Consider the following 25,000-nt stretch of genomic DNA (forward strand, 5'->3'; position numbering starts at 1 on the left):
TCTTGAGCGCCTTTATCTTCATATTCTAAAAAAAAAAAAATAACTGGATGTTAGAATTTTGTTATCTAATTAAATTAATAGAATATTAATTAAATACTTTTGACATGTTCCATCGTATTTAAAAGTACAGCGTGCAATGTATTAATTGTTTTTTCAAGAGCCTCTTTCAAATTGTTCTGCAAAGTTGAGTGAGCCAAAAACAACGCTGCAAAAAGATCTCCCGAACCGACGTAACTTAATGGAATTTTTGGAATGTCTAGTTTGATCATTTTACCATCTAAAACAAGAATAATTAAATTTCTGTGATTTATATTAAAATATTTTTAGTGTTTAAAAAAATTACCTTTGGAATCTCCAGCAATGGCTGTTAATTCATTGTTTATGTCTATTGATGACACTACAACTGTTTTTGGTCCTTGTCCGTATAAATATTTCATAGCATTTTGAACATCACTTATAGTCGTGATTTTTTTATCAGTTAGCAACCTAAAAATTTAAATCTTTAGTTACAGTACTTAATATTTTATTTTTTTTTTATTTATTTACTCCAATTCGAATTGATTTGGCGTTATAATATCAGCTAGAGGTACGATTTCTTTCTTGTAAATTTCTATCAGCTCTTTAGGTACGTATAATTTTCCATCGTCTCCCAAAACTGGATCACACACTGAAATTAATATCAACCAGCTATTAATTAGGTGTTAATTAAGTAAAGTTTAAAAAAAATAAATGATACTGACATCTAAAAATTTTTTTAACAATTAAATTATAATGAAAAAAATGTAGCAAAAAATTCTACATGCCGAAATTTAAAAAAATAATTAGTGCAAATTTTTAAAAATATTTTTTTATAATAATTAATTAGTAAAAATTGTCAGATGTCTGCTAAATTTAGTATCATAAAAAAAATCTTAAATTTTACAAACAGTAAATAAGATTTGGATTTTTTTTCTTTAAAATTGGGATCACTTGCGCAATTTGCTTAAGAAATGAAGCTGAGCCAACATATCCAGTAAGAAGATGAGTGTAGTGATGAAGATCATTTGCGACTAATCCATCGATGAGCTGACCTGTAATTATCATAATATTATTATATCATTTTAATTTATTCTTCTGCTAATTAAAGTAATAAATTAGACACAATATTGTATAAACTTACTCAAATTATGGTCATTAAGAATATCTCCTTTAGTAACTTTATAACCAGTATGGTTTGATAATTGCACAGAATTAATGGCGTCAACTTCGAAGCCCAGTAGCTGTAATTAGAGCAATGTAACAACAAATCCAATTTATATTACTGAGTTAGAGAATTTGGGAAAATTAAGCATGGAATATTTAGATGATTAAGTGGGTTAATGAGTTTAAATTTTCCAGCATTAGAAGTCTTGAATTTAATTTGTCAATTTGTTTTTTATTAATTTATTTATCTGAAATAAAAATCAACTCCAAAGATTTTTTGAAGAATCTATCAAAAATTTTTTTATCTATTTAAAATAACTTTGAAATTTAAATATAAACTTTTAATTACATATTTATCTTATCAGTAATAAATTTAAAAGTTATTATTCAATTAATAGAGTGAAGACTATTAGTATTGTTTTAATTCAAAATAATCTCTCTTAACTAATTGCGTCGTATTTTATTAACTTTGATAATTAATAAAAATTAAAATTAATTTAGCAGATATTAAATAATTTTTAATAAATAAATTATTTTAAAATTTTCTACAAGTGAAAATTTTTATTTTTTTGAAATTCTTTTTCAATTAAATAAATTATAAAAATTCTTAAATGTCGGCTAATTTAATTTTGATAAAAAAAATATGAAAATTAATTTAGCATATATTTAATAATTTTAAAAATTTTATACCAAATAAATTATGGCAAAAAAAAATTGACATGTAGAAATTTTAAAAAATAAAAAATGCAATTATTTAAAAATAATTTTTTTGATAAATAAAATAAAAAAATTGTTAAGTGACCGCTAACTTTAATGTCCTAAAAAAAATTGACTTGTAGAAATTAAAAAAAATTTATTTGTTGAATAAAATTAAAAAATTATCAAGCGACTGTTTAATTCTATATAAAAATAATACCTGTAGCGGAAATGTTGCGCTTTTATTACCAACATATCCAAACACAACATGACTTTGAATAGACAAAACTCTTAATTCTTGATTTTTCTCCATTATATTATTTTGATTATCAATAATAACTCCAGTAACTGAAAACAGAAAAAGAACAACACCCGTCCTGCTTAGTGGTTTTACAAAAACTGAATCAGTTTATCTGAAACGTTTGATAAACCTTTAACAAACTATAAAAAACAATTATATTAACATATCTAATCTTTAAAATAAAAAACTAAATAAAAGAAACATTATCGTTACGCATGAAAGGTTATTTAGGATTTTCCGAAAGTCATTCAATCTTTACATAATAATTATAATAAAAACTTTATTATTCAATGACAAATTGATTAACATTTAACATAAGCTTTAATAAATATTGAGTAATTCTGACACTTTACTTAAATAAAAGTTTTAATACTTACAATTGACTAGCACAATTATTACACTTAAAATAATTTGTTAAAAGTTATAATCCAGTTGGCAAAAGTAAATAATAAATTTATTTTTTATCTCGTGTTTTTATTATTGATTGTTATTTTCATTATTATTGATGACAAGTGTTGTTACTCATCGAGCAGATAATTTTTTCTGACCAGCTGTTGAGTTTAGTGTCAAGTTTCGCCACAAAGTGGCGCGACTGGCGGCAAAAATAATTTTTTTTTCCTCACTCGCTCTTAACTTGGCTAAACTTAATTCCCAAGTTCCAAGTTAAAGTCCAAAATAAAACTACTACATGAAATAATTTGTTAGTGTAGAGAAGTGAGAGTGAGAGAATCCCACGTATGTAAAAGTATGGCGACGTGGGAGAGTGATAAATTTTCAGATCATTTAAATTCCGTGGGGATTGACAGTAATTTTGATGAAATTCTTATAACACATGACTTACAAGACTGCTTGGATGACAGCCTTGATCTCACAAACTTCGATAAGGTTTATGATCAATCGGTTATTGAATTAAATAATCAAAATGATAAATTTAATGACGAAGATGCTTCTTATATTTCGAAACTCCCTGATGACAGCTCTGGGTAAGAAAGACTTTACTGTTTTTAATATGTTCACACTATTATTTTTAACCCGCTTTGTTTTTTTTTTTTTTTTTTTTTTTTTTTAACTATTCTAGGTTTTATTTTATTCACACTTGCTATTTCAGTTTATTGGAGAAAATTTTTAATCTAACATTCGTATGATGTATCTCACTTCCTTATAAGGTGACTGAAGAATTTCGAAATTGAAACTAAAAAAAAAAATTTATTGATAGTCTTCAGGAAGACAGTTTTAATTAAGTGCGATAGTTAGGTGTAAAAAAATTGTTTTTTTTCTTGACATGTTTTTTTGATGATTTTTATTACTTAATAGACAGAAACAAGCAGGTGTCCTTCTTACTAAAAATAATTTAAATCTTTTGGAGTACATTTACAAGTATGATTTCCTAATATCAGGTATAATTTTTGAGTTTTACGTCATATTAGAAATTTTGCTAGAGAACTGCCAAATTATAAATAAAAATTGAAATAAAGTTTAATATTAAATCAGCTGAATAATTTTTATGACATTAAAGTTAGCAGAACTTTTTAATTTTATTTAACAAAAAAATTGAATTTTTTTTAATTTCTATGTTGATTTTTTTTTCCAAAATTTATTTGTTAAAAAAATTATCAATTATCTACTAAATTAATTTTCAAATGATTTTTTCACTAAAAAACTAACTAATAAGCTCATCCCGATGTTACACTCAGCAAGACCTTTCATTTGAGTACCCACATAATTTTTTCATATATTTATATATATTATATATATGTATATATGAAAAATATATCAAAAATGCATGTGGGTACTCAAATGAAAGGTCTCGATGAGTGTAACATCGGGATGAGCTTATATCTTTAAAAACGTCAATAGTTAAGAAAATACAGTGTAATTTAACATAATCAAGAAACGACCTTGTATCTTGTGAACTACTGAAATTTTTAAAGATATAAGCTCATTTCAATGTTACACTCATCGAGAGCTTTCATTTGAGTACCCACATCAATTTTTTATATATTTTATATATTTATATATATGTGTATATGAAAAATATATCAAAAATGCACGTGAGTACTCAAATGAAAGCTCTTGATGAGTGTAACATCAGGATGAGTTTATATCTTTAAAAACGTCAGTAGTTAAAAAAGTACAGTGCAATTTATTAAAAGTCATTATTTAACAAAGCAAAATTTTATTTATTTATAGTTTACAAGTCACGGCAGGCACATAGTGACTGCAAGGTTGCTAGTTTTTAACTTATTTAATTTCTAATTTAATATGATTCATAAAAAAAATATTTAAAAAATTATACCTTTTTACTCTGGAAATCTTTATATATTTTATCAGTACGATAAGAAAGTTTCCAGTTCTATTTACTTAAAATCTAAGGTCTATTTTAAACCCATGACATCATCTTCAAACAATTATTGACAATAATAATAAAAAAATATTTTTTTTTAGTTACATCCACCACACAATCAGCCCAAATGAAATATACATGCGAATTCATCCAGGGCAGGATGATTTTATGCCGGACGATCCATCTCACGCGACAATTACCATCGAGAGTACTGATCCGGATACCAATCAGAAGCACATCAGTCGATATGAATGCAAATACGACGGGTGTTCGCGAACATACAGCACCGTTGGTAACTTGAGGACTCACATGAAAACACACAAAGGTGATTTTTATTTATTTTTTTCATAAAAATAAGTAACACCTAGTCTTTAAATGTAAGCGGTTAATTTATTAATATGGATTGAAAAACATTTTTAATTAATTAACAATGCTTGGAAAGATAAAATATTTCATCGCATTTGCTTAATTGTTTTTATTCATCCATTAATGTGTCATTTAATTCGTGCTTTCGGATGTGGAATTGTCTCTTGGTGAGTATCATGCTTTAATGAATGAATATGAGAAAAAAAATAGAATTTCAAATAAATAAATTTATTTGTCAAAATCTATTGTATTATTTCCGCAGTTTTGTAAAAAATACGACGGCAGAAAGGGAATTGCATAAAAAGCTTCTTCATATAAATACATGTATTCTACTCTTGTCTATAAATATTCTTGAACATCCGTGTCCGAATGTAGTTGCAAAGGGATCGCTTCGATCTGCATGGCTTTTTTCGGTTAGTGCATCATAAAATAAAAAATTAATAATTAATAACAGTTTATAATTTAATAAAAAATTTTGGTAATAAAGATTTCGATAGCTTTTTTGCCTTCAAAAGTTGGAAAAAATTTATAACACTGGTTAGCAGACGTCTAAAAATTTTTTATTTTTTTTATTAATTAAATTGCAACTAAAAAGATATTTCTAAAAAATTGCACTTATAGTTTTTCAAGTTTTTTACATGTGAAATTTTTTTTTTAATTGTTTAATTGATATTTTTTCAATAAAAAATTTCTAAAAATTTTGGCTCTTATGTTTTTGGATAAAATTTTTATTTGATCTTTTTTTTAAGTTTTTAATATATTTTTTTTTTTTAAAGTACATAAAAAAACGAACAATTAAAATAAAAATTAAATATCAAAATTTTCTAAAAAATTTATAAATTTTTTTTTTTTAATTTGTCTAAATTGTGATAATTAACTTTTTTTTTTAATTATTCATTTTTTTATGTATTTTTCAAATAAAAAAAATATATCAATAAAATAAAATAAAAATTTCATTCAAAAAAATTAAAAATTAAAATGGTCGACCCTACTTGTAAATATTTACCAAAATTTTTCTTAACAATAAAATAAAAAAAGTTTGTAAATAATTATAAAAAAATAATTTACAGGTGAATTTCGTTTTAAATGTGCTGAACCAAATTGCGGGAAGGCTTTTCTTACATCTTACAGTTTAAAAATTCACGTTCGAGTTCATACTAAAGTAAAACCCTTTGAATGTAATCACGATGGTTGCGATAAAGCGTTCAATACTTTGTACCGATTACGAGCACACCAAAGATTACACAGCGGTAATACATTTAATTGTGAAGAAACTGGATGCGTTAAATTCTTTACAACACTAAGTGATCTCAAAAAACATACACGCACTCACACTCAAGAACGTCCTTACAAGTATGTTTTTTTTTACATTTTTTTTACTTTTACCTGCACTATTTTTTATCTTATTATTTATTATTTTTACCTTATAATTATTTTATTTTTTATTTTTTTTGTGTTATAGGTGTCGGGAGAAGGGTTGTGGAAAAGCATTTACTGCGTCGCATCATTTAAAGACCCACAAGAGAACTCACACCGGGGAGAGACCGTACACGTGCTCGTATGACAATTGCCAAAGATCGTTTACTACTCCACATAGTTTGAAAAGTCATATGAAGACGCACAAGAAAATCGCTGATGGCGAAGTATATAATAATTATTTATATTCGATATGTATTTAGACTGCATTAAGAAATTTTTTTTCTCTAGATACATAGTTAAGAAATGACTTTGTATCTTGAGAATTATTGACATTTTCAAAGATATAAGCTCATCCCGATGTTACACTCATCGAAACCTTTCATTTAAGTACCCACATCAATTTTTCATATATTTATATATATTTATATATATATTATATATATGTGTGTATATGAAAAATATATCAAAAATGCGAGTGGGTACTTAAATGAAAGCTTTTAATGAGTGTAACATAGGGATGAGTTTATACTTTTAAAAATGTTAATAGTTAAGAAAGTACAGTGCAATTTAACATAATCAAGAAACGTCCTTGTATCTTGAGAATTATTGACATTTTCAAAGATATAAGCTCATCCCGATGTTACACTCATCGAAACCTTTCATTTAAGTACCCACATCAATTTTTCATATATTTATATATATTACATATATGTATATATGAAAAATATATGAAAAATTGATGTGGGTACTCAAACGAAAGCTCTTGATGAGTGTAAAATCAAGATGAGCTTATATCTTTAAAAATGTCAATAGTTAAAAAATTACAGTGCTATTTAACAAAAGTCATTATTTAATAAAGCAAATTTTTTTTTTAGGCACAAAAAGAAGAATCTACGAATGAATCAATATCTTCGGCATCATTTACTTTAATTAATAGTTATAATTCAAACGCGCCGTATGAAACAAATAATATTAGTAAAAATAAAAATAATAACGACATTGAAAGTAATAATAGTATATTAAATTTAAATTCTATAAATAATAATTTAAATTTCAATCTACCAAGTACAAACCTAGAACAAATAAATAGTACAAATATATTAGCGGGAGCAGGTTTTATAACTGAAGATAAAATAATTAATAGTAATTTAACCAAAGAGAATTTTGATAATAATGAAACTTATGCCAAATTAAATATTTTTATAGACAATATTGAAGATAAAAAAAAATTAGATCAATTGGCATTATCTAACAATTTGATGGAAGAATCTAAAGCAAGTAGTCCGCTATTAAATTTAGAGCAAAAAATAATACGCGACGGTATACAAAATACTATTGAGCAGTTGGCAAAAGTATCAGAGGAGAGTGAAAATATTTTTGATAATTTAGAGAGTAAAGGTAACAATATTAATCAAAAGTGTCAATTGTTTAATGAGGATTTATTACCTCAAATTGAAAACGAGCATCAATCCGAGGCTGTTGAATTAGCGATTGCGTCTGAAGAAGAAATTCCGTCACCCTGGATTGATGTTATGGCTTTAGCAGCAGCACCACCCGCTCTTAGAACGGAATCTTGGGAAGAGATAAATGCATTTCCTACTGCAGTTCATTCACTTGTTGATCTAATTGGTCCTGAGCCTTACCCACTCGAATTACAAGACCAATTAGAGACTACGGAAACTGTTAATAAAATAACAACCGAGTTTTCACCAAAGATTGCTGCTATTAATGATAACAATAGTATTACAGTAAATAGTAATATTAGTAATGATAATAATAAAACTGAAAGAAATTTATTGCAAGAGATAACTGCCGATGCAGACATTTGTAAGTGTGTTGATTGTAAATGTAATGAAACAAATAATTGTCAGAATTGCTCCTCAGAAGTTTCGAGTTTGGATAAAATAGAAGAGAATATGTCAAATTCTCCTGAGTTGAATATTGTCAATGAAATTGTTTCATGTCTCCAGCGTCAATGTAAAAATAATAATGATGTAAATGACGACAATGATTCTTGTTGCGTGGTAATTTGTTTAAAAACATTGAAAAAACTTCAACGAGTATTTAAACAAAATTGTTGTAGGGAATTAGAACGGTCTAGTTGTTGTAAAAAACAAACTGAACGATCTAATTTATCTTTTGCTGTAGGAAAAAGTCAATTGGCTAATAACCAGTAGGTTTAATTTTATAAAGATTAATTATTATTACTAGTCAATTTTATAATGAGCTTACGACTTACAATATTGATTAAGAGATTAAAAAAAAAATTATATTGCTATTGTTTTGCATTTAGTGCTTGTTGCTTAAGTTTTAAGGAAAAATTTGGTAAATATTTACAACCATCCATTTTTTATTTTTTTTTAATGAAATTTCTATTTTATTTTATTGAAATATTTTTTTTTTTTGAAAAATACATAAAAAATTAAAAATAAAAAAAAAAAGTTCACAATTTTAACAAATTTTCAAAAAAATTTTATAAATAGAAATTAGAAATAAATAGAAAATAGAAATTTTATCCAAAAACATGAGCCAAAATTTTTTCCAATTTTTTAAGGCAAAAATCTTTATTTTTAAAATATTAATCGTAAAAAGAATCAGAATTTAAAAAAAAATTAATTTTTTACATAGTTGTAAATAATTACCAAAAAAAAATTTTTTATTTTACTTAACAAGACTTCTTAAGTATTAAAAAACTAAATCAAAATTTTGAAAAAATTATTTATACTAATTTTATAAAATATTTAATTATTTATATAAATGTTATTTAATTAAAATCTATATTTGACTAATATATTATTTAATTATTTAAATTAAAAGAAGTCTTATTGTATATATTAATGGCGAATAAGTTTATAAAATAAATGATCAAAAATCCAAATTTTGTTATTTACAATTATTTCATTGTATTTATTGTAATTAAACATTTTTGTTACATATTTTGCTATAAAAAAAAAAAAAAATGATTTAGCTGATACTGATACTTAAAAAAAAAAAAAAATTGCTTTTTAACGAATAAAGACCAGCTGTGTTATAATATTAATTTTAATTATTAATTAAAATTAATTAATTATTAACTTTAAAATAGCAGAATAATAATTATTAAATACAATATATTTAATTACTCGATAATATGAATACTCAAAAAAAAAATAATTAAGCTCGTAGAGAAATAAACTGATGAAAAACATCGGTAATGTGGCGATCAGTGTCCTCCGCAAATACAAGACTCTTGAGGGTAGATGAATACTTCATAACTTGTTCATGGTGCGCCAAGAAGACTTGCTGAAGCCGTCCAATGGTCCATTTGTACCAGTGGGTGTTGTAGTCAACCCTATCAGTCAAGCACATGGTGAATCCGTGAAAAATAATCAGGAATAAATTCTTCTGGTCAGACTCAGCAGCTTCTAATTTTTCCTCCATACCTTCCACAGCATCTTCCGTGGGTCTTTCAGTGTCTTTATTAGCCTCGTCTTCTTCAGAAGAAGATCCCGATCCTCGTTCAGTTCGTCGTAATTTTTCCTTAGCTTCCGCCAGTTCTTTGGAGAGTTTAATAACATGCTGATTTTTTTTACGAATAGTAAGATGAAGAATTTCCCAGACGTAAATTTTCGTAAACTCGGACTCCATTTCTTTGGAAAAAATCCACTTGGCAACAGTGCTGCATTCAATAATCCCAGTCTTTAAAAATTTATCCGTCAAAACAACCAACATCTGGTGATGATTCTTCCACAGAGCGAACATATTCTGAAGAATACAAATCTGAGATTCCTCCGTCTCGGCAAGTACTTTAAAAACGTAGTGGTACTTGCTGATGGCAGCAAAACTGTGGCTGAAACTTTTGCAGCCAAGATGTAGCAAAGTCTGAACAAAGACTTCAATCTTCAACGGATTAAAGCTGTTGGCTTCTTCATTTTCATTTTGCCCCGGCAGTGAATTAAGAATATTAAGAGCTTCCTCAGGCGTGCACTTGCGTCTAATTGAAGCTACCAGTTCACTAGCAGCGACTGTCCCAGGAAGAGAGCTAGCTCCTTTGGCAGCGAACTTAAAAATCGGCTCGGGCATAGCGGGGATCAATTCCGCGTAATTCTCCGGCATCATCTCTCTGATTTTCTGGTGGTAGGACAATCTGAGTACTTTTAACAGAACTTCCCGGACGAATTTAGGCCTCGGGTGCTCTGGTTCTCGCTGCAAGCAGGAGTCCCAGTCCTCCCAGGACCACCGGAACTGGAAGTTGCTCAAGTGGTAGGAGAACCACCAGACAAATCTGTCGAAGGATGCAGCAGCCATGCTGTCGATGCGCCGGAAGAGTATCTCAGTCGCCTGAGCCAGTACTTGGGGCATTGTAGATGGTTGCAATTTACACAGCTCAATTAAAATAGAGCCGTAAGCGATCTCCAAGTATTTAGGAGTCGGCAGCTTGAATAATTCCCCAAAAATCACTTCAACAATACAATATTCCAGGGGGATTTTTGTTTTGTAGGGAAAACTCAGCAAATTAGCAGCGCAGTGCTTGCGCTCGAAGTAAAAATTGTCGATTATTTGCCGGAGGTGTTCCTCGATTAAAAATCTCTCGATTGCGTGGCTCCCGGGGAGAACTGGACCTTCTGCTGGACAATCAGTGTAATCAAACATTCTGAAGACTACTGTGGGCAGAGGATACAAGTAGGACTCGTGGTGCGGCGGTGGAAGCAGAGTTGGCAAGTTGTGGTGCAGCGCTTCGCATAAAATAGAGTCGAATGCTAGGTAAGGTCTTAGAATATGCTTCTCTGCCCAGTTCCCTTGTCTTAGTTCCCTAATTTGAGCCCAGAGACAGTCTAAATAATCCTCTTGGGGATGAGGAGTGTCACTGGACCAGACTCTTAGTGCTGGCTGGTGTTTTTTGCTTCTTTTGTTGATAAATATCTCAATAGTGACCATCAAGTGATCCAACTCTTGCTCTTTTTTTTCGTACAACTCCCTCCCGACCCACGGCAAGGTTGATAACACACAAAATACATACCAGTCACGGCGAACCTGGGGAACTCCGTCTTCATTGGCTGTCTCCAGCATGTTGTCAAATAGTTGCATTAAAGATCCGCAAGACAAAACGTGGCAGTTTATCAAGTCTGCTAAAAATCGCAGAGAATATCTGGCTGCGTCCCATTGGCAGTTCTTCAAGGATTCTTTCAAGTTCTTTACCATGTGATCGACGAACTCGCCCCCGAAGTTGAAGTTCTTGGCGTTGAGTAATCCCACCAGGGTTGTGTACACCGTGCACTTCTCCGGCATCTTCATGGCACAGTCTGTCAAGATTCGCAAGATTTTGCTCCGGAAGATTCCGAGGTCCGCTTCTAGAACAGATGCCAGTCCTTCTAAATTGCTCTCCAATGATGAGGATGATTTTTCACCCACTCGGATTATCAGCGACTCCAAGCGATCCTCTATTTCCTGGTTTTCGGACACGCGACGACGCTTTTTGTACGCGCGGTCGTACCCGTCGTCATCTTCGTGGGCTCTTCTGCGACTCATTTTTTTTTTTTTTAAAACTTCAAATGTTTTTTGGTATTTTTAAGGTTTGAGGTTAAGGTTCACTGGAACTAAATAAACTGTTAACTATTCACTGAACTGCACAACACAGCAATGCATGCGTAGAGGAATCGACTAAGTGACTGTCGCAAAGAGTGGGGGGGTAACCAATCACAATTTTCTGGAATACAGCCAAGTAATTGTAATTGTAATTTTAATTTTAATAAATGACAGTAAAGTTTGCAGCCACTAGAGAATTTTTTAATATTTTTTAACAAAAAAATTGTTTTTAAAAAATTGCATTTTTAATTTTTTTAAATTCCTACATGTCAATTTTTTTTTGCTATTATTTATTAAAAAAATTCTAAAAATTATTAAATATATGCTAAATTTGTTATCGTTTTTATGATATTAAAGTTAGCTGTCACTTGACCATTTTTTTATTATATTTAACAAAAAAATTTAAGTATACCGAAAAATTATTTTTAAAAAATTGCATTTTTAATTTATTAAAATTTCTAAATGCCCATTTTTTTTTAAATTTTTTTTATGCTGCAATTTATTTATTAGAAACATTATTGAAATTATTAAAAATAGGCTAAATTAATTTTCATATCGTTTTTAATAAAATAAATTTAATTATATGATAATAAATACTAAAGTTAGCCGACGTTTTTAATTTTTTTATTATTTTTCATTTATTAAATTAAAAATAAAAAATTGCACTTACAGTTTTTCAAGTTTTTTACGAATGAAAATTTTTTTTTATTTTTTTTTAATAAAAAAAAATTGTTAAAATTAATTCTATGAATTTTCATTAAAATATCTATAAAAAAATAAGTTTAAGATTTTTCAGATGGACTTTGAAAAAATTTATCTGAATATTTAAATAAATTTTTATTATTTTTTTAGTCAATAATAAATACACTCTATAATTAACAATTGAAAAATAAAAAAATATTCGAGATTTAAATTACTGTCGATAATTGTTGATCTAACTTTTAGGTTATAAAATTCCCACTAGGTGGCGGGAGTTGAATTTACCTACAGCGCCATGTTTATTTTCAATCTACGTTTTTGCAACGAAAAAAAAACATAACCAACATAAACAACTGTGAAACGTCCGTCAGACGTTTGGATAAATCAGTTCGTGTTGTAGAGTAGTTTCCAGAGTTAATTGTTATAAATTATTTAAATATTTAAATATTATTAATTTTTTTAGAAGTTAATAATCGCCAAAATGGTTTTAAATGACGATATTGAAAAACTTGAGTATTTATCGTTGGTGTCTAAAATATGTACGGAATTAGAGAATCACTTGGGGCTCAACGACAAGGATTTAGGTATGTACTAATTTTAATTTATCAAATTATTTAATATTAATTCAAATTTTTAAAAATAATTCATAGTTTTTATTTAAATTTTTAAATAATAATTTATTTTAATAAATAAAATCCTAAAAAATTGTTAAAAGTGTCTATTTACATGTAAAAAAATCATGATAAATCTACGCAGCGTGGTTTTAAGGCACTTATATTCATTTTTTAATTTTTTTTAATAAATAAATTTGTTCCAAAAAATTATTTTTTAAAAATAGCATTTTTAATTTTAAAAAATTTCTTCGTCATATTTTTTTGCTATAATTTATTCGTTAAAAAAATTATTAAATAACTAAATTAATTTTTATTGCTTAAAATTGTTACTGTAAATTTTAGAATTATAAAATTTTATTTAATCAAATTAATATAAATTTATAAAATATTTTTAATTAAAAAAAAAGGAACAGTAATTGATAATTATTTTTCTTTTACAGCCGAGTTTATAATTCATTTGGCGACAGAGAACCCAACACCCAATGGATTCAAGCAGGCGTTACGAGAAAATGGAGGAGAACTGTCTGATTCATTTATGGACAATTTACTTCGAATAATTCAGCACATGAAGCCTTCTAAACCATCAGACAACAAAGATTCGCTGAAAAATACAAACCAGAGTGAAGCGGCTAGAAAATATCCAGCATTGGCCATGGCAAACAGCGCGCCAGTAGCTTTTTCTGACGACGAGGAGGTGAACGAAGCCATGTCAGCACTCGAAGCTTTGGCTCCTTCTTCTCTGCAAAAATCTAATGAAAATAATGAAAATGAAATTTCTAAAAAGGTAGAGAAGAAAGATAAACATAAACGGTCACGATCTAGATCTAAATCAACAGAGAGAAGACACAGATCGAGAAGTCCCCAGAGAAGAAGACAGAGATCTCGTTCTCGCAATAGATCTGCTACGAGAAATAGTAAATTAAAATCTAGGAATCGAGATAGGTCAAGGTCGAGAAATCGGGATAGGTCCAGGTCAAGAAATCGCGATCAAAAGCGACGAAGATCGCGAAGCCGCAACAGATCATCCTCAAGGGATCGAAAACAGCGACGCGGATCAAGAGACAGGTCTGATCGTGGCCGAAAAAATGTTAAAAATCACTCGAGATCTAAATCACCAAAAGAAATTCCATTAGATCCTGAAGTTGGAAAAATTTACTCTGGAAAAGTAGCAAATATTGTACAGTTTGGATGTTTCGTACAATTAGAAGGATTAAGACGAAAATGTGATGGCTTGGTACATATTTCGCAACTACGACGCGATGAACGTGTTAACAATGTCAATGATGTAATTTCTCGTGATCAAAAAGTTTTAGTTAAAGTATTGACTATAAATAACCAAAAAATGTCATTGACTATGAAAGACGTTGATCAAGAAACTGGACAAGATTTAAATCCAACTTTACCGACGACCAAATCTGAAGAAGATGAGAAAAATTTGAGAAATCCTGATAGACCAACATCACTCTTGGAGCTACAAGGAAACATTGATGACGATGGAATGGATTCTCGCAAACGAGTCCAGCGTATTGCTTCTCCAGAGAGATGGGAGCTTAATCAGATGCTTGCTGCTGGTTGTGTCGATCGTAGTGAGCTGGCTGACTTCGACGAGAATACCGGAGTGCTTCACCGTGGAGATGACGAAGACGAGGAGATTGAAATCGAGATTGTAGAGGAGAATCCTCCGTTTCTTCAGGATCACGATACAACCGTTCGCAACTTGAGTCCTGTGCGAATTGTAAAAAATCCTGACGGGTCACTAGCACTGGCTGCGATGACCCAGGGTGCTCTGGCCAAAGAACGTCGAGAGCAGAAGATGCTGCAGCGTCAATTGGAGGCGGATGCAGCTCCCAGCTTCAATAAAAATTGGGTTGATCCTCTGGCTGTTATGGAAGACAAAACTTCATCGTCAAACATGCGTGGTATCGGATTACAGTCCCAGGATTTACCAGAATGGAAGAAGCATGTGATTGGTGGTAAAAAAACTTCCTTTGGTCAGAAAACAACTATGAGTATTCTTGATCAACGGAAAAGTTTACCAATTTTTAAATTGAGGGACCAATTTATAAAAGCAGTCAATGAGAATCAAATTTTGGTAGTTCTTGGTGAAACTGGTTCAGGAAAAACGACGCAAGTCACGCAATATTTAGCAGAAGAAGGATTTACGGCAAGAGGAATGATAGGTTGCACCCAGCCCAGAAGAGTTGCTGCCATGTCTGTTGCCAAAAGAGTCGCTGAAGAGTTTGGATGTCGGGTAGGTCAAGAAGTTGGTTATACAATACGATTTGAAGATTGCACCTCGCCTGAAACCAAGATTAAATACATGACAGACGGTATGCTTCTTCGGGAGTGTTTAATAGACCTCGACTTGAAGATGTACTCAGTGATTATGTTGGACGAGGCTCATGAACGTACTATCCACACTGACGTTTTATTCGGGCTGTTGAAACAAGCTGTTATACGACGACCAGACTTGAAGCTGATTGTTACAAGTGCTACTCTTGATGCCGACAAATTCTGTCAGTACTTCCACCAAGCTCCAAGTTTCAAAATAGAAGGTCGTACCTTTCCCGTAGAAATAATGTACACAAAAGAACCTGAGTCAGATTACTTGGACGCTGCTTTGATAACTGTCATGCAAATCCATCTACGAGAACCACCGGGAGATATTCTGTTGTTTTTAACGGGTCAAGAAGAAATCGACACGTCCTGTGAAATTCTTTACGAGCGCATGAAATCACTGGGCCCGGACGTTCCTGAGCTTATTATTCTTCCTGTATACTCAGCGCTGCCCTCTGAAATGCAAACCAGAATTTTTGACCCTGCGCCAACTGGATCACGTAAAGTTGTCATTGCGACAAACATCGCTGAAACGAGCCTGACTATTGATGGGATTTATTACGTCATTGATCCGGGATTTGTCAAGCAGAAAGTCTACAATTCTAAAACCGGCATGGACAGTTTGGTCGTTACACCCATCAGTCAAGCTGCTGCAACTCAGCGCGCGGGTCGGGCAGGAAGAACTGGCCCGGGAAAATGTTACAGACTGTTTACAGAACGGGCTTTCAGAGATGAGATGTTACCTACTCCAGTTCCTGAAATTCAAAGAACTAATTTAGCTACCACTGTGTTACAATTGAAAGCAATGGGTATCAATGATTTATTGAACTTTGGATTCATGGACCCTCCACCGGCAGAATCATTGATAATGGCTCTTGGGTTATTACACAGTCTCAGTGCTGTAGATGATGAAGGCTTGCTTACGAGACTAGGAAGAAGAATGGCCGAATTTCCACTGGAGCCAAATCTCTCGAAAATGTTGATTATGAGTGTCCATCTTCAGTGCTCCGATGAAATATTGACAATTGTTAGCATGCTGTCTGTACAAAATGTATTTTATCGGCCAAAAGATAAACAAGCGTTGGCTGATCAGAAAAAAGCCAAATTCAATCAAGCTGAAGGGGATCATCTTACTCTTTTAGCTGTTTACAATTCTTGGAAGAATAATAAATTCAGCAGCCCGTGGTGTCACGAGAACTTTATTCAACTTCGGACATTGAAGCGAGCTCAAGATGTAAGGAAACAATTGCTCGGTATTATGGACAGGCACAAATTGGATGTCGTTTCTGCTGGAAAAAATTCAGTACGAGTTCAAAAAGCTGTTTGCTCGGGTTTCTTCAGGAATGCTGCGAAGAAAGACCCTCAAGAAGGATATAGAACGCTGGTTGATAGCCAAGTTGTGTACATTCATCCAAGCAGTGCTTTGTTTAACAGACAACCTGAGTGGGTCATTTACCACGAGCTCGTACAAACTACCAAGGAATATATGCGGGAGGTAACTACCATTGATCCCAAATGGCTTGTAGAATTTGCACCAGCTTTCTTCAAATTTAGTGACCCGACCAAGTTGAGCAAGTTCAAGAAAAATCAACGACTTGAACCACTTTATAATAAGTATGAGGAGCCTAATTCGTGGAGAATCTCGCGAACGCGACGTCGCCAAAATTAATACTATATTTTTATAAACCCTGTACATATTTTTATAAAATTTTCACAAATGAAATTAATTAATTATATTAATTAAATATTTGTCAATTATTTCTAAAAATAAATTTTCCTTATAATAATTTAATTATCTAATTTAATATTTAATTAAATGGTTGAAATAAATAAAAAACATAATTAAATTTAACTTTTTTTTTCTATTATTGTATTTTACAGATTAACAACGATGAGCCATTACAATGATGTTTATTAACATCGCTATTTCTAATGTTGATCGACAGTATATAACTGTATAGATAAATTTCAAGTTAATGTGAATCATTAATTAAAATTAATTAATGAATTAATAAATCAATGGCATGGTAAAATTTAGATGTTAAATTTGCTGAGAATTTAAGAAGATGCTTGAACTAAAGCTTCAGCAACCTCAATAGCGATAGCAGCCTCAGCTTTGTCTTGCTCTGATGAAGCTGAATTCAATTGGCTCTGAGCTTTGCTGAGGATATCACGAGCTGCTGAGTTGTCGAGGTTCTCTACGGGATGCGCTTCTTCAGCTAGAATCTGTAAGTTGATAAAATCTTATAATTTATTATTAAAATTACTTTTACTTATTGTCAAGAATTAATATTTTACTTGAACACTGGCGTCTTCATTAATGGTAACAGTTCCAGAAGACACGAATACTTTTTTAGTTGTACCATCGTCTTGATAAACTGTTACTACTCCGGGTTTTAGAACTGCCAAGGTGGGAACGTGTTTTGGCAGAATACCGAATGACCCGGAGAATGAAGGTACGTCGACTTGGCGAACACTTACATTGTCGTAAAAAACCTGGGAACAAAAATTTCATCATCAATATTGATCATAATTAATAATACTAAAGTTAGCCGACGTTTTTAATTTTTTAATTATTTTTCATTAATTAAATTAGAACTAAAAAATATTTTTTAAAAATTGCAATTATAGTTTTTTACAAATGAAGATTTTTTTTTATTTTTTTGTAATAATTTTTTGAATGAAAAAAAAATTTTTAAATGTCGACTAACTTAATTTTCATTCATAATTATGACATTAAAGTTAGCAAACACTTGACAATTTTTTTTTTTTTAATAAACTTAGCTTTAAAAAATTATTTTTAAAAATTGCATTTTTAATTTTTTAAAATTTCTAAATGTCAATTTTTTTTTTTAATAATTTATTTGTTAAAAAAATTTTCTAAATTAATTTAAATAAAATTTTTTAGAGCTCCGAAAATTGGAATTTTTTTTTTAATTTTTCTTCCAATAATTTATTTGTTAAAAAATTCCTAAAAATCATCAGATGTCTCTCAATTTTAATATCTTTTATATTTTGCAATTTAAGTTAATAATAAATATATTAAATAAAATATTTTATAACGTGATTGGTTGTACATACTTGGTTAGCGCCAGCAAATGTGAATTTCATATCATTTCCAGATGCCTCGGCGTAAGATCTGGCCTGGCTCCGGAGACACCGGAAAGCTGGTCGCAATGTTCGTGCGAGTGTTGCCATTTTTAAACTGCAAAAATTAAGATTTATGTTAACTAATGTTCTTTATAATTATTTTTTCAGAATACACTGTTTGACATGACTGTTACATCACAGAGCTAACCCCAATTGTAGTTATTGTAGTGAGGTGTTGAATTATTTCTTATTATTATTGTATAAATATAAAACTAAATTTTAAGTTTTTTATTAAAAAAAAAAATAATTAATCATTAAAAATTCAATTTTTTAATAATTATATAACTTACTTTGGAATAATATATCAAATCTCTTTATTATGAATATAAAATTATACAAGTAGCGAAAGGCAGACTCGCGCATGCGCAGTTAATTTTAAGAAAAAAATGTATAGTGTGATATTTTTTCAGATATAGTTAGTGATTCAAGAAAAAAAAAAAAAAGTAGCGGGTAAATTAAAATAAAATTTTTTTATTTATCTCAACAATTATTTTTATAATAACTATTACAAGTTTGTAAATGTTATACAATGTATTAAATAACATTAATTCATTTAATATTGCTTAAAGTACTTATACTTTAATTAAATTCATTATAAATATTATTAACTATTAATAACTTATACATAAAACCATAAGTTATATACGTATTAAAATTATTAAAAAAAAAAAAAAACACGTAATAAATTAATTTAAAATTAGGACTGCTTATAATTATATATTAAAAAGAGATCGCAGATCATCGAGGGTTAACTTGGTGCTAACCTTACCACTTCCACTTAAAATTTCACCAGAAATTTTCAACTTCTTTTCTTGAAGTTTTTCAATCCTTTCTTCGATGGTGTCACTGCAGATAAACTTGTAGATAAATACGTTTCTTTTTTGCCCGAATCGGTGAATACGATCCTGCGCTTGAAGTTCCAGTTGAGGATTCCAATGTATGTCAATGAGCATCAGGTGGTTTCCTCCCATAAGATTCAACCCAACACCTCCGGCATTTAATGACAGAAGAAGAATTTGTGGGTCTTGATTTTCGTCATTGAACAAATCAATTATTTTCTCTCGATTTTTATTAGTAATACTTCCAACGTACAATTTATACGTAGCACCTTCAATAGACTTCAAACTCTCCGCTACAATTTGTAAGTAACCTACCCACTGAGACACGACGATAACTTTTTCTTTCTTTGCTAATATAGACTTAATAGTACTTATAACAGATCTTAATTTAGCACTTTGACGTTCAGTGTCAAATACAGGGTTATCTTTGGTCAATAAATTTTCAATAACTCGTTCGCTAACTCCACTCTCTTCATCGTCGTCATCATCGATGTCACATTTTTCAGTGTTGTCTTTCAATTTAACATTGTTTATCTGATTCAACAGCTGGAAATTGATTGCACCATCCTCTAAATTTTGCTGATCCAAATCCTGTTGATCTAACATTGAGTGAATCAACGACGGATGACAGCAAATTTGTCTAAGTCTCAAAAGCAGAACTAGAATTTCATGACTTTGAATATCAGCATGTTGAGCTAATAATTGCTGCTGAGCTTTGTTGAATCCCGCAATATAAGGAGAAGTAGTCGGACGTCGGTGATCGTAGCTAGCACCCATTTCAAACATAGACTGTTTCTCGGATCGTTGATGCAAAAATTGAGCAAATAGAGTACGTGAATACATTAAAACTTTCTCATAAACAAGTCGTTCGTCAGAGTCCAAAGTCACGCGGATTGTGTTGCAAACTTTTGTCGTTAAAGGTTCCATCTGACCTTTATTCATCAATTCTTGCTTCGTACGTCGTAACATCAGTGTCTTCATGACAGTAGTGAGTCGTTGATGTCCCGCATCATCTTTGTTGTCAACCCAACGTTTCCAGATCCTGAGGTCATCGAACGGTGAACACCTCAAGAATTTTAAAATTGCATAAAGATCCATTTGTTTGTTGTGTATCGGAGTACCTGTAATGGCCCAACGTTTATTTGCTGTCAAACGACAGACAGCATCACACATTTGGCTCTTGTGGTTACGAACTATGTGGGCTTCGTCCAGTATCACACGCTCCCAATGAACTTTGAAGAGCAAGTTACTAATTCCCCTGTTAGTAGTCTCGCGACTTAATAGCTTGTAAGTCGTAATAATAATGTCGTTTCTCACTAGTCGTTTAATATTAGATTCTCGGTTGGGTCCATGGTAGATTTCGTAAGTAAGCTGCTTTTTTTTGCAATGTTTCCTAATTTCTTGGGCCCATTGCGCGACCAATGAAGCTGGACACACAACGAGAGTTCCTCCAAAATACTTGAGCAGTCTAAATCTATGTGAGCTGTCTTCAAACTTTTTTTTCTGAAACTCTGGCAGCGTCTTCAGCACCAACGAAATCATTGTAAGTGTCTTGCCGAGCCCCATTTCATCGGCTAAAACTCCACCAGGAGGTTTCTGTTGTTCTCTCCACAGCAACCAAGCTAGTGCGTGTTGTTGATGAGGCATAAGATTGGTATTCAGCCCCGCGGGGTCTTCTTCTTGGGAAGTTTCAGTTGGACGAGAGATCAAAGATCCATGGAGATCTTGTAACCGCTCAACGGTAAGTGATTGTTGCTCTTTGAACGTTTGTAGAGCTTTTTTTCCTAAATCTCTGGTTGAATGGTCAGATGTTGGTTTGATATTAATCTTAGGCTTAACTTCTAAAGCTTCTTTTTCTTCTTCTACTCTATATTCAAAGGAATCGTCCGCCAAAACGCTTTCATCTTCATTTTCATCCTGTGAATCGTCGCTTTTCATTTCGACTTTTACTAAAGTAGACAATAAAGAGTCATTGTTCTGTGATTGAGAACTTCCGGTAAAAATTTGATCATCTTTATTTATTTCTTGATCACAATCTTTGCAGCTGGATTGAACAGTAATTATTTTTTCTTGACTGTTCAATATTTTGTAATGAGTTACTGCTTCTTTAGGTGATCCCGAGATTACAGAGGTTTCCGATGATTTATGAGACGCGTCCGAGGATCTTCGTTCAATCAGCTTAAATTTCCTCACGGCTTGACCATTGTCCTTGCCTTCAGACCACTTTATATTATTATTCTCCTCTAGTTTGTCCTCAATACCGTTGTCATCAACAGGAGTACCTTTTTCGTCGGTGCGAACGAACTGAAAGAAAAAAAAAAATAAATAATCCATAGATATTTATGCAATCATTATCCATATTTTCTAAAACTTTAAGAAATATTTAATAACAAACCATAACTTTAAGTATTTTTAAATCATTTGCAACTGCTTGCTCAGATGCAGCTTCTTCAGAAACCTTATAGTGCGTTGTCTCAACATTTTTTATTTTTGGCGAGCAATCAGTCCCATCAGTCACTTCATTCTTATCAATATGGTTTGTAGCTAAGCGTGGTACCTCAAAAGACTCTTCTAAAGAATCATCAATAGCTTCGCCATTTAAATGATTTAAATCACTTGGATCTTCCAAAACATCAATATCAATCGGTCCTTCATCCTTAATACTACCATTAGGATTGTTTAGACACTCATCATTCAAATTTCCGGGATCATATTCTCTATCAATAGTTTCTTCTTGAGGATATCCATGGTATGGATCTTTTAAAGAAAAATTACACCACTTATATTAAAAATTGATAAATAATTATTAAAATATGATTCTGAAGTTAATAGACATCTGTCAATTTTTTTATCTTTATAACAACTAAATTACAATGAAAATATTTTGATAAAAAAATTCTACACCTAAAAATTTTAAAAATTACAAGAACAAGCTTTTTAAAAATTAATTTTTTTTTTTAATTAATTTTTTATCAAAATAAAAAAAAAAACTGTCAAATGTCTGATGATTTCTCAGTGTCATTATTAAAATTATTAAAAATTAATCTTACCATCGTCTTCAAACAAAACCGGACTCTTAGAGACACAATAATTGTGGTCAATCAGCGATGTTTTTTCGTCCTTCCTATCTTCAGCATCCAAGTTTAAATTTTCCTGACTAAGCTTCGATATACTTCTCTGAATAGCTTTTTCGATACTAGGTGTCATACGATTGCTGTTATTAAGCTCCTCGTCTTCTTCTTCCGAAGCATCATCACTACAGAAAATCAACAAGTTAAAATTAATAAATAAAATAAAGTTTAAAGAAATAATATAAAAAAAACGTACATATCATCATCCTCATTAGCTGTAGTAATTTCTGTTACTTGACTAAAACGTCTTTTTTTGTTTTTAGGACTTTTATCCCAATCATTGTCAGAATCATCGTCACTTGAAGCCAATACTTGGCGACTTGAACGGTAAGCCATGAAAATTTCTAAAAAATAATTAAAAATAAATAATATATTATTTATTAAATTAATTAATCAATAAAATTGATTATTTTTAGACAAATTCATTAAAAGTTAAATTATGTCATGATATTTACCAGTTTTTTGTTATCAACAGTTCTTTTTTTTTTATAGATCGACAGTCAATTTTTCGGTAACTTCAGTGTTATTTTGATACACACATTTTCCTTCGTACATAAATATATATGTATCTTCAAATTTCCCACTAGCCATTGTTGTAACGGTTTTTAGAAAAATTACCAACTACTGACATCTGTGAGCTAAAAACAAATTTAAACTCAACGTTGTAATTATTCGATTTTGCCATTTCTCTCTAGTCAATATTAAATACCCGGGCTAAATAAAGTGACTTGTGTACATCATACTTACATTGTTACTGATTGCTAATATAGATATAGTACATTAAAAAGTATTATCTTTTATCAGTTCAGAGACTAAATTCACAAGTATTTTTACGTAAGCTATGATTTGCAGTATTTTTATATACTGAGTATAATTTTTATTATACTGAGGTAAGAAACAAGCATTAGTTATCTCCATTAGAATTTACTTAGATACATTTTTTACTTTGTAACAGTTGCAGTCTGCATTAGAGGTTAAAAAAAGTAAACTTCAATCAGTGGGAATCTTAAAATGTCCAGGATGAAAGTAAATCCACGTGTGTTTTTCGACATTGAAGTTGGAGGCCTTCCCATGGGACGAGTTATTTTCGAATTGTACATGGACATTTGTCCACGTACATGTGAAAATTTTCGTGCATTATGTTGCGGTGAATTGGGACTTGGCAAAACAACCGGGAAACCATTGCACTACAAGGGCACAGTTTTTCATCGGGTTGTCAAGGATTTTATGATCCAAGGCGGTGATTTTTCAGTGGGTAATGGTACTGGTGGAGAATCTATTTACGGAGGGACTTTTCCAGGTAATTTTTTTGCTTGTTTATTTATTCATTCAATTAATGGATTAATTATTGAATAATATATTTTAGATGAAAACTTTTCGGTTCATCATATAAAGCCATTTCTTCTTTCGATGGCCAATCGTGGTAAAGATACTAATGGTTCCCAGTTCTTTATGTGAGTATCCTCAAAAACTAAAAATAATTTCAGCAGACACAATGTGGATGTAGTTATAATTCCCTAAAGAATTTATTTCAGTCCTGATTTCTTGAATAATAGATAAAATATTATCAGGAAAAGAAATAATTTAAGTAATTGTAGACCAGGTGAACTCGTTGACTCCTCGAAAGCTCAAAAGATTATATAAAAAGTCAAGTATCTGATTTGTCAGATTAATGATGATCTGCGTTTTAGTATGGTGTATTTTTTTTTTTGTTTTTTCACTTCAATCATGCATCAATTGACGGCATAATGGATAGTCGGTGGATTTAAAATTCTTTGATACGTATTAACATCTCACGGCGCACCGACTAGACAATTCCTCTTGATCATTCTAGCACTATTTTTGTGTAGTCGTGAGCGAGGGGTCTCTGCTACTACAACACAATGTCCACTGAAAGCCGGCTCTTAGTCCGCATCACTCATCTCCTTAATCATATTTTGTTGTTGTAGTACAACGCAACCAGCGCCTCATCTCGACAAGTAAGTATCTTGTTACTTTTTTACGAAAAAAAATGGTTTTTTTACCTAAAAGAATTGCTTTTTTAATAAATTTATTTTATTTTAGTGTCCATGTGGTTTTCGGAGAAGTTGTTTCCGGCCAAGAAGTTGTTTCACACATTGAGGGTCTTCCAGTTGATAGGATGTCTCGACCACTCCAAGATGCCAAAATCGCCAAGTGTGGAGAACTAGTTTTGAAAGTCAAAACAAAATGTAATTTTTTAAAATAATATTTTTCAATTCAAATTGATTAAATATAAAATGTATATTTTTGTTTATTAGCAAAAAAACGAGAGAAGGATTCAAGTTCTAGCGGCTCAGACTCCGACTCATCAACGGATAAGAAGAAGCGTAAAAAAC

General features: G+C 30.8%; 7 protein-coding genes across 10 annotated transcripts; 3 read left to right on the forward strand and 4 right to left on the reverse strand.

Annotated features, from left to right (window-relative positions):
- Positions 1-97: 97 nt before the first annotated feature.
- Positions 98-2,191, reverse strand: LOC123273508 (pyridoxal kinase; the record flags this gene model as incomplete). The annotated part of the gene is made up of 6 exons (XM_044740907.1): positions 2,099-2,191; positions 1,160-1,259; positions 927-1,070; positions 547-667; positions 344-486; positions 98-277 (listed from the first exon to the last, which is right to left on the reverse strand). Coding segments are annotated over exons 1-6 (781 nt in total), but the record flags the coding sequence as incomplete, so codon positions are not given.
- Positions 2,192-2,577: 386 nt separating this feature from the next.
- Positions 2,578-8,664, forward strand: LOC123273509 (zinc finger protein 148-like). 3 transcript variants are annotated; one of them, XM_044740910.1, is made up of 6 exons: positions 3,078-3,162; positions 3,258-3,345; positions 4,625-4,848; positions 5,960-6,242; positions 6,352-6,532; positions 7,184-8,664. In XM_044740910.1, exons 3-6 carry the CDS (start codon positions 4,662-4,664, stop codon positions 8,483-8,485), a joined length of 1,953 nt encoding a protein of 650 aa, XP_044596845.1. In that variant the 5' UTR covers positions 3,078-3,162; positions 3,258-3,345; positions 4,625-4,661; the 3' UTR covers positions 8,486-8,664. The 3 variants fall into 3 exon arrangements, with proteins under 3 accessions (XP_044596843.1, XP_044596845.1, XP_044596844.1); XM_044740908.1 differs by lacking the exon at positions 3,258-3,345 and having other exon boundaries at positions 2,578-3,162; positions 7,184-8,663; XM_044740909.1 differs by lacking the exons at positions 3,078-3,162; positions 3,258-3,345 and adding an exon at positions 3,443-3,576.
- Positions 8,665-9,377: 713 nt separating this feature from the next.
- On the reverse strand, positions 9,378-11,943 carry LOC123273511 (nuclear cap-binding protein subunit 1). Its single transcript, XM_044740914.1, has one exon. It carries the CDS (start codon positions 11,814-11,816, stop codon positions 9,462-9,464), a length of 2,355 nt encoding a protein of 784 aa, XP_044596849.1. The 5' UTR covers positions 11,817-11,943; the 3' UTR covers positions 9,378-9,461.
- A 950-nt stretch (positions 11,944-12,893) lies between these two features.
- On the forward strand, positions 12,894-17,268 carry LOC123273510 (ATP-dependent RNA helicase DHX8-like). 2 transcript variants are annotated; one of them, XM_044740912.1, is made up of 2 exons: positions 12,894-13,162; positions 13,631-17,268. In XM_044740912.1, exons 1-2 carry the CDS (start codon positions 13,110-13,112, stop codon positions 17,190-17,192), a joined length of 3,615 nt encoding a protein of 1,204 aa, XP_044596847.1. In that variant the 5' UTR covers positions 12,894-13,109; the 3' UTR covers positions 17,193-17,268. The 2 variants fall into 2 exon arrangements, with proteins under 2 accessions (XP_044596847.1, XP_044596846.1); XM_044740911.1 differs by having other exon boundaries at positions 12,896-13,156; positions 13,627-17,268.
- Positions 17,269-17,365: 97 nt separating this feature from the next.
- On the reverse strand, positions 17,366-19,093 carry LOC123273515 (ATP synthase subunit delta, mitochondrial). The gene is made up of 4 exons (XM_044740917.1): positions 18,964-19,093; positions 18,605-18,728; positions 17,822-18,019; positions 17,366-17,749 (listed from the first exon to the last, which is right to left on the reverse strand). Exons 2-4 carry the CDS (start codon positions 18,719-18,721, stop codon positions 17,582-17,584), a joined length of 483 nt encoding a protein of 160 aa, XP_044596852.1. The 5' UTR covers positions 18,722-18,728; positions 18,964-19,093; the 3' UTR covers positions 17,366-17,581.
- Positions 19,094-19,354: 261 nt separating this feature from the next.
- On the reverse strand, positions 19,355-23,220 carry LOC123273513 (transcription termination factor 2-like). The gene is made up of 5 exons (XM_044740915.1): positions 23,099-23,220; positions 22,840-22,987; positions 22,563-22,768; positions 21,908-22,269; positions 19,355-21,816 (listed from the first exon to the last, which is right to left on the reverse strand). The coding sequence occupies exons 2-5, from the start codon at positions 22,977-22,979 to the stop codon at positions 19,387-19,389; spliced, it is 3,138 nt and encodes a 1,045-aa protein (XP_044596850.1). The 5' UTR covers positions 22,980-22,987; positions 23,099-23,220; the 3' UTR covers positions 19,355-19,386.
- Positions 23,221-23,395: 175 nt separating this feature from the next.
- LOC123273514 (peptidyl-prolyl cis-trans isomerase cyp11-like) lies at positions 23,396-25,000 on the forward strand (the record flags this gene model as incomplete). The annotated part of the gene is given in 6 exon segments (XM_044740916.1): positions 23,396-23,533; positions 23,599-23,943; positions 24,010-24,097; positions 24,593-24,622; positions 24,708-24,853; positions 24,923-25,000. Coding segments are annotated over 5 exon segments (631 nt in total), but the record flags the coding sequence as incomplete, so codon positions are not given.

Source organism: Cotesia glomerata, unplaced genomic scaffold (assembly GCF_020080835.1).
Source record: "Cotesia glomerata isolate CgM1 unplaced genomic scaffold, MPM_Cglom_v2.3 scaffold_100, whole genome shotgun sequence".
Lineage (NCBI taxonomy): Eukaryota > Metazoa > Arthropoda > Insecta > Hymenoptera > Braconidae > Cotesia > Cotesia glomerata.

Coding starts and splice junctions, on each gene's coding strand:
- LOC123273509 (XM_044740908.1), top strand. CDS start 2,927: ATGGCGACGTGGGAGAGTGATAAATTTTCAGATCATTTAAATTCCGTG. Junction 3,163..4,624: donor CTCCCTGATGACAGCTCTGG/GTAAGAAAGACT, acceptor ATTTTTTTTTAG/TTACATCCACCACACAATCA. Junction 6,533..7,183: donor AGAAAATCGCTGATGGCGAA/GTATATAATAAT, acceptor TTTTTTTTTTAG/GCACAAAAAGAAGAATCTAC.
- LOC123273511 (XM_044740914.1), bottom strand. CDS start 11,816: ATGAGTCGCAGAAGAGCCCACGAAGATGACGACGGGTACGACCGCGCG.
- LOC123273510 (XM_044740911.1), top strand. CDS start 13,054: ATGGTTTTAAATGACGATATTGAAAAACTTGAGTATTTATCGTTGGTG. Junction 13,157..13,626: donor GCTCAACGACAAGGATTTAG/GTATGTACTAAT, acceptor TTTCTTTTACAG/CCGAGTTTATAATTCATTTG.
- LOC123273515 (XM_044740917.1), bottom strand. CDS start 18,721: ATGGCAACACTCGCACGAACATTGCGACCAGCTTTCCGGTGTCTCCGG. Junction 18,020..18,604: donor CATTTGCTGGCGCTAACCAA/GTATGTACAACC, acceptor TTTTGTTCCCAG/GTTTTTTACGACAATGTAAG. Junction 17,750..17,821: donor ATGAAGACGCCAGTGTTCAA/GTAAAATATTAA, acceptor ATCAACTTACAG/ATTCTAGCTGAAGAAGCGCA.
- LOC123273513 (XM_044740915.1), bottom strand. CDS start 22,979: ATGGCTTACCGTTCAAGTCGCCAAGTATTGGCTTCAAGTGACGATGAT. Junction 22,270..22,562: donor GGTTTTGTTTGAAGACGATG/GTAAGATTAATT, acceptor TTTCTTTAAAAG/ATCCATACCATGGATATCCT. Junction 21,817..21,907: donor TAAAAATACTTAAAGTTATG/GTTTGTTATTAA, acceptor TTTTTCTTTCAG/TTCGTTCGCACCGACGAAAA.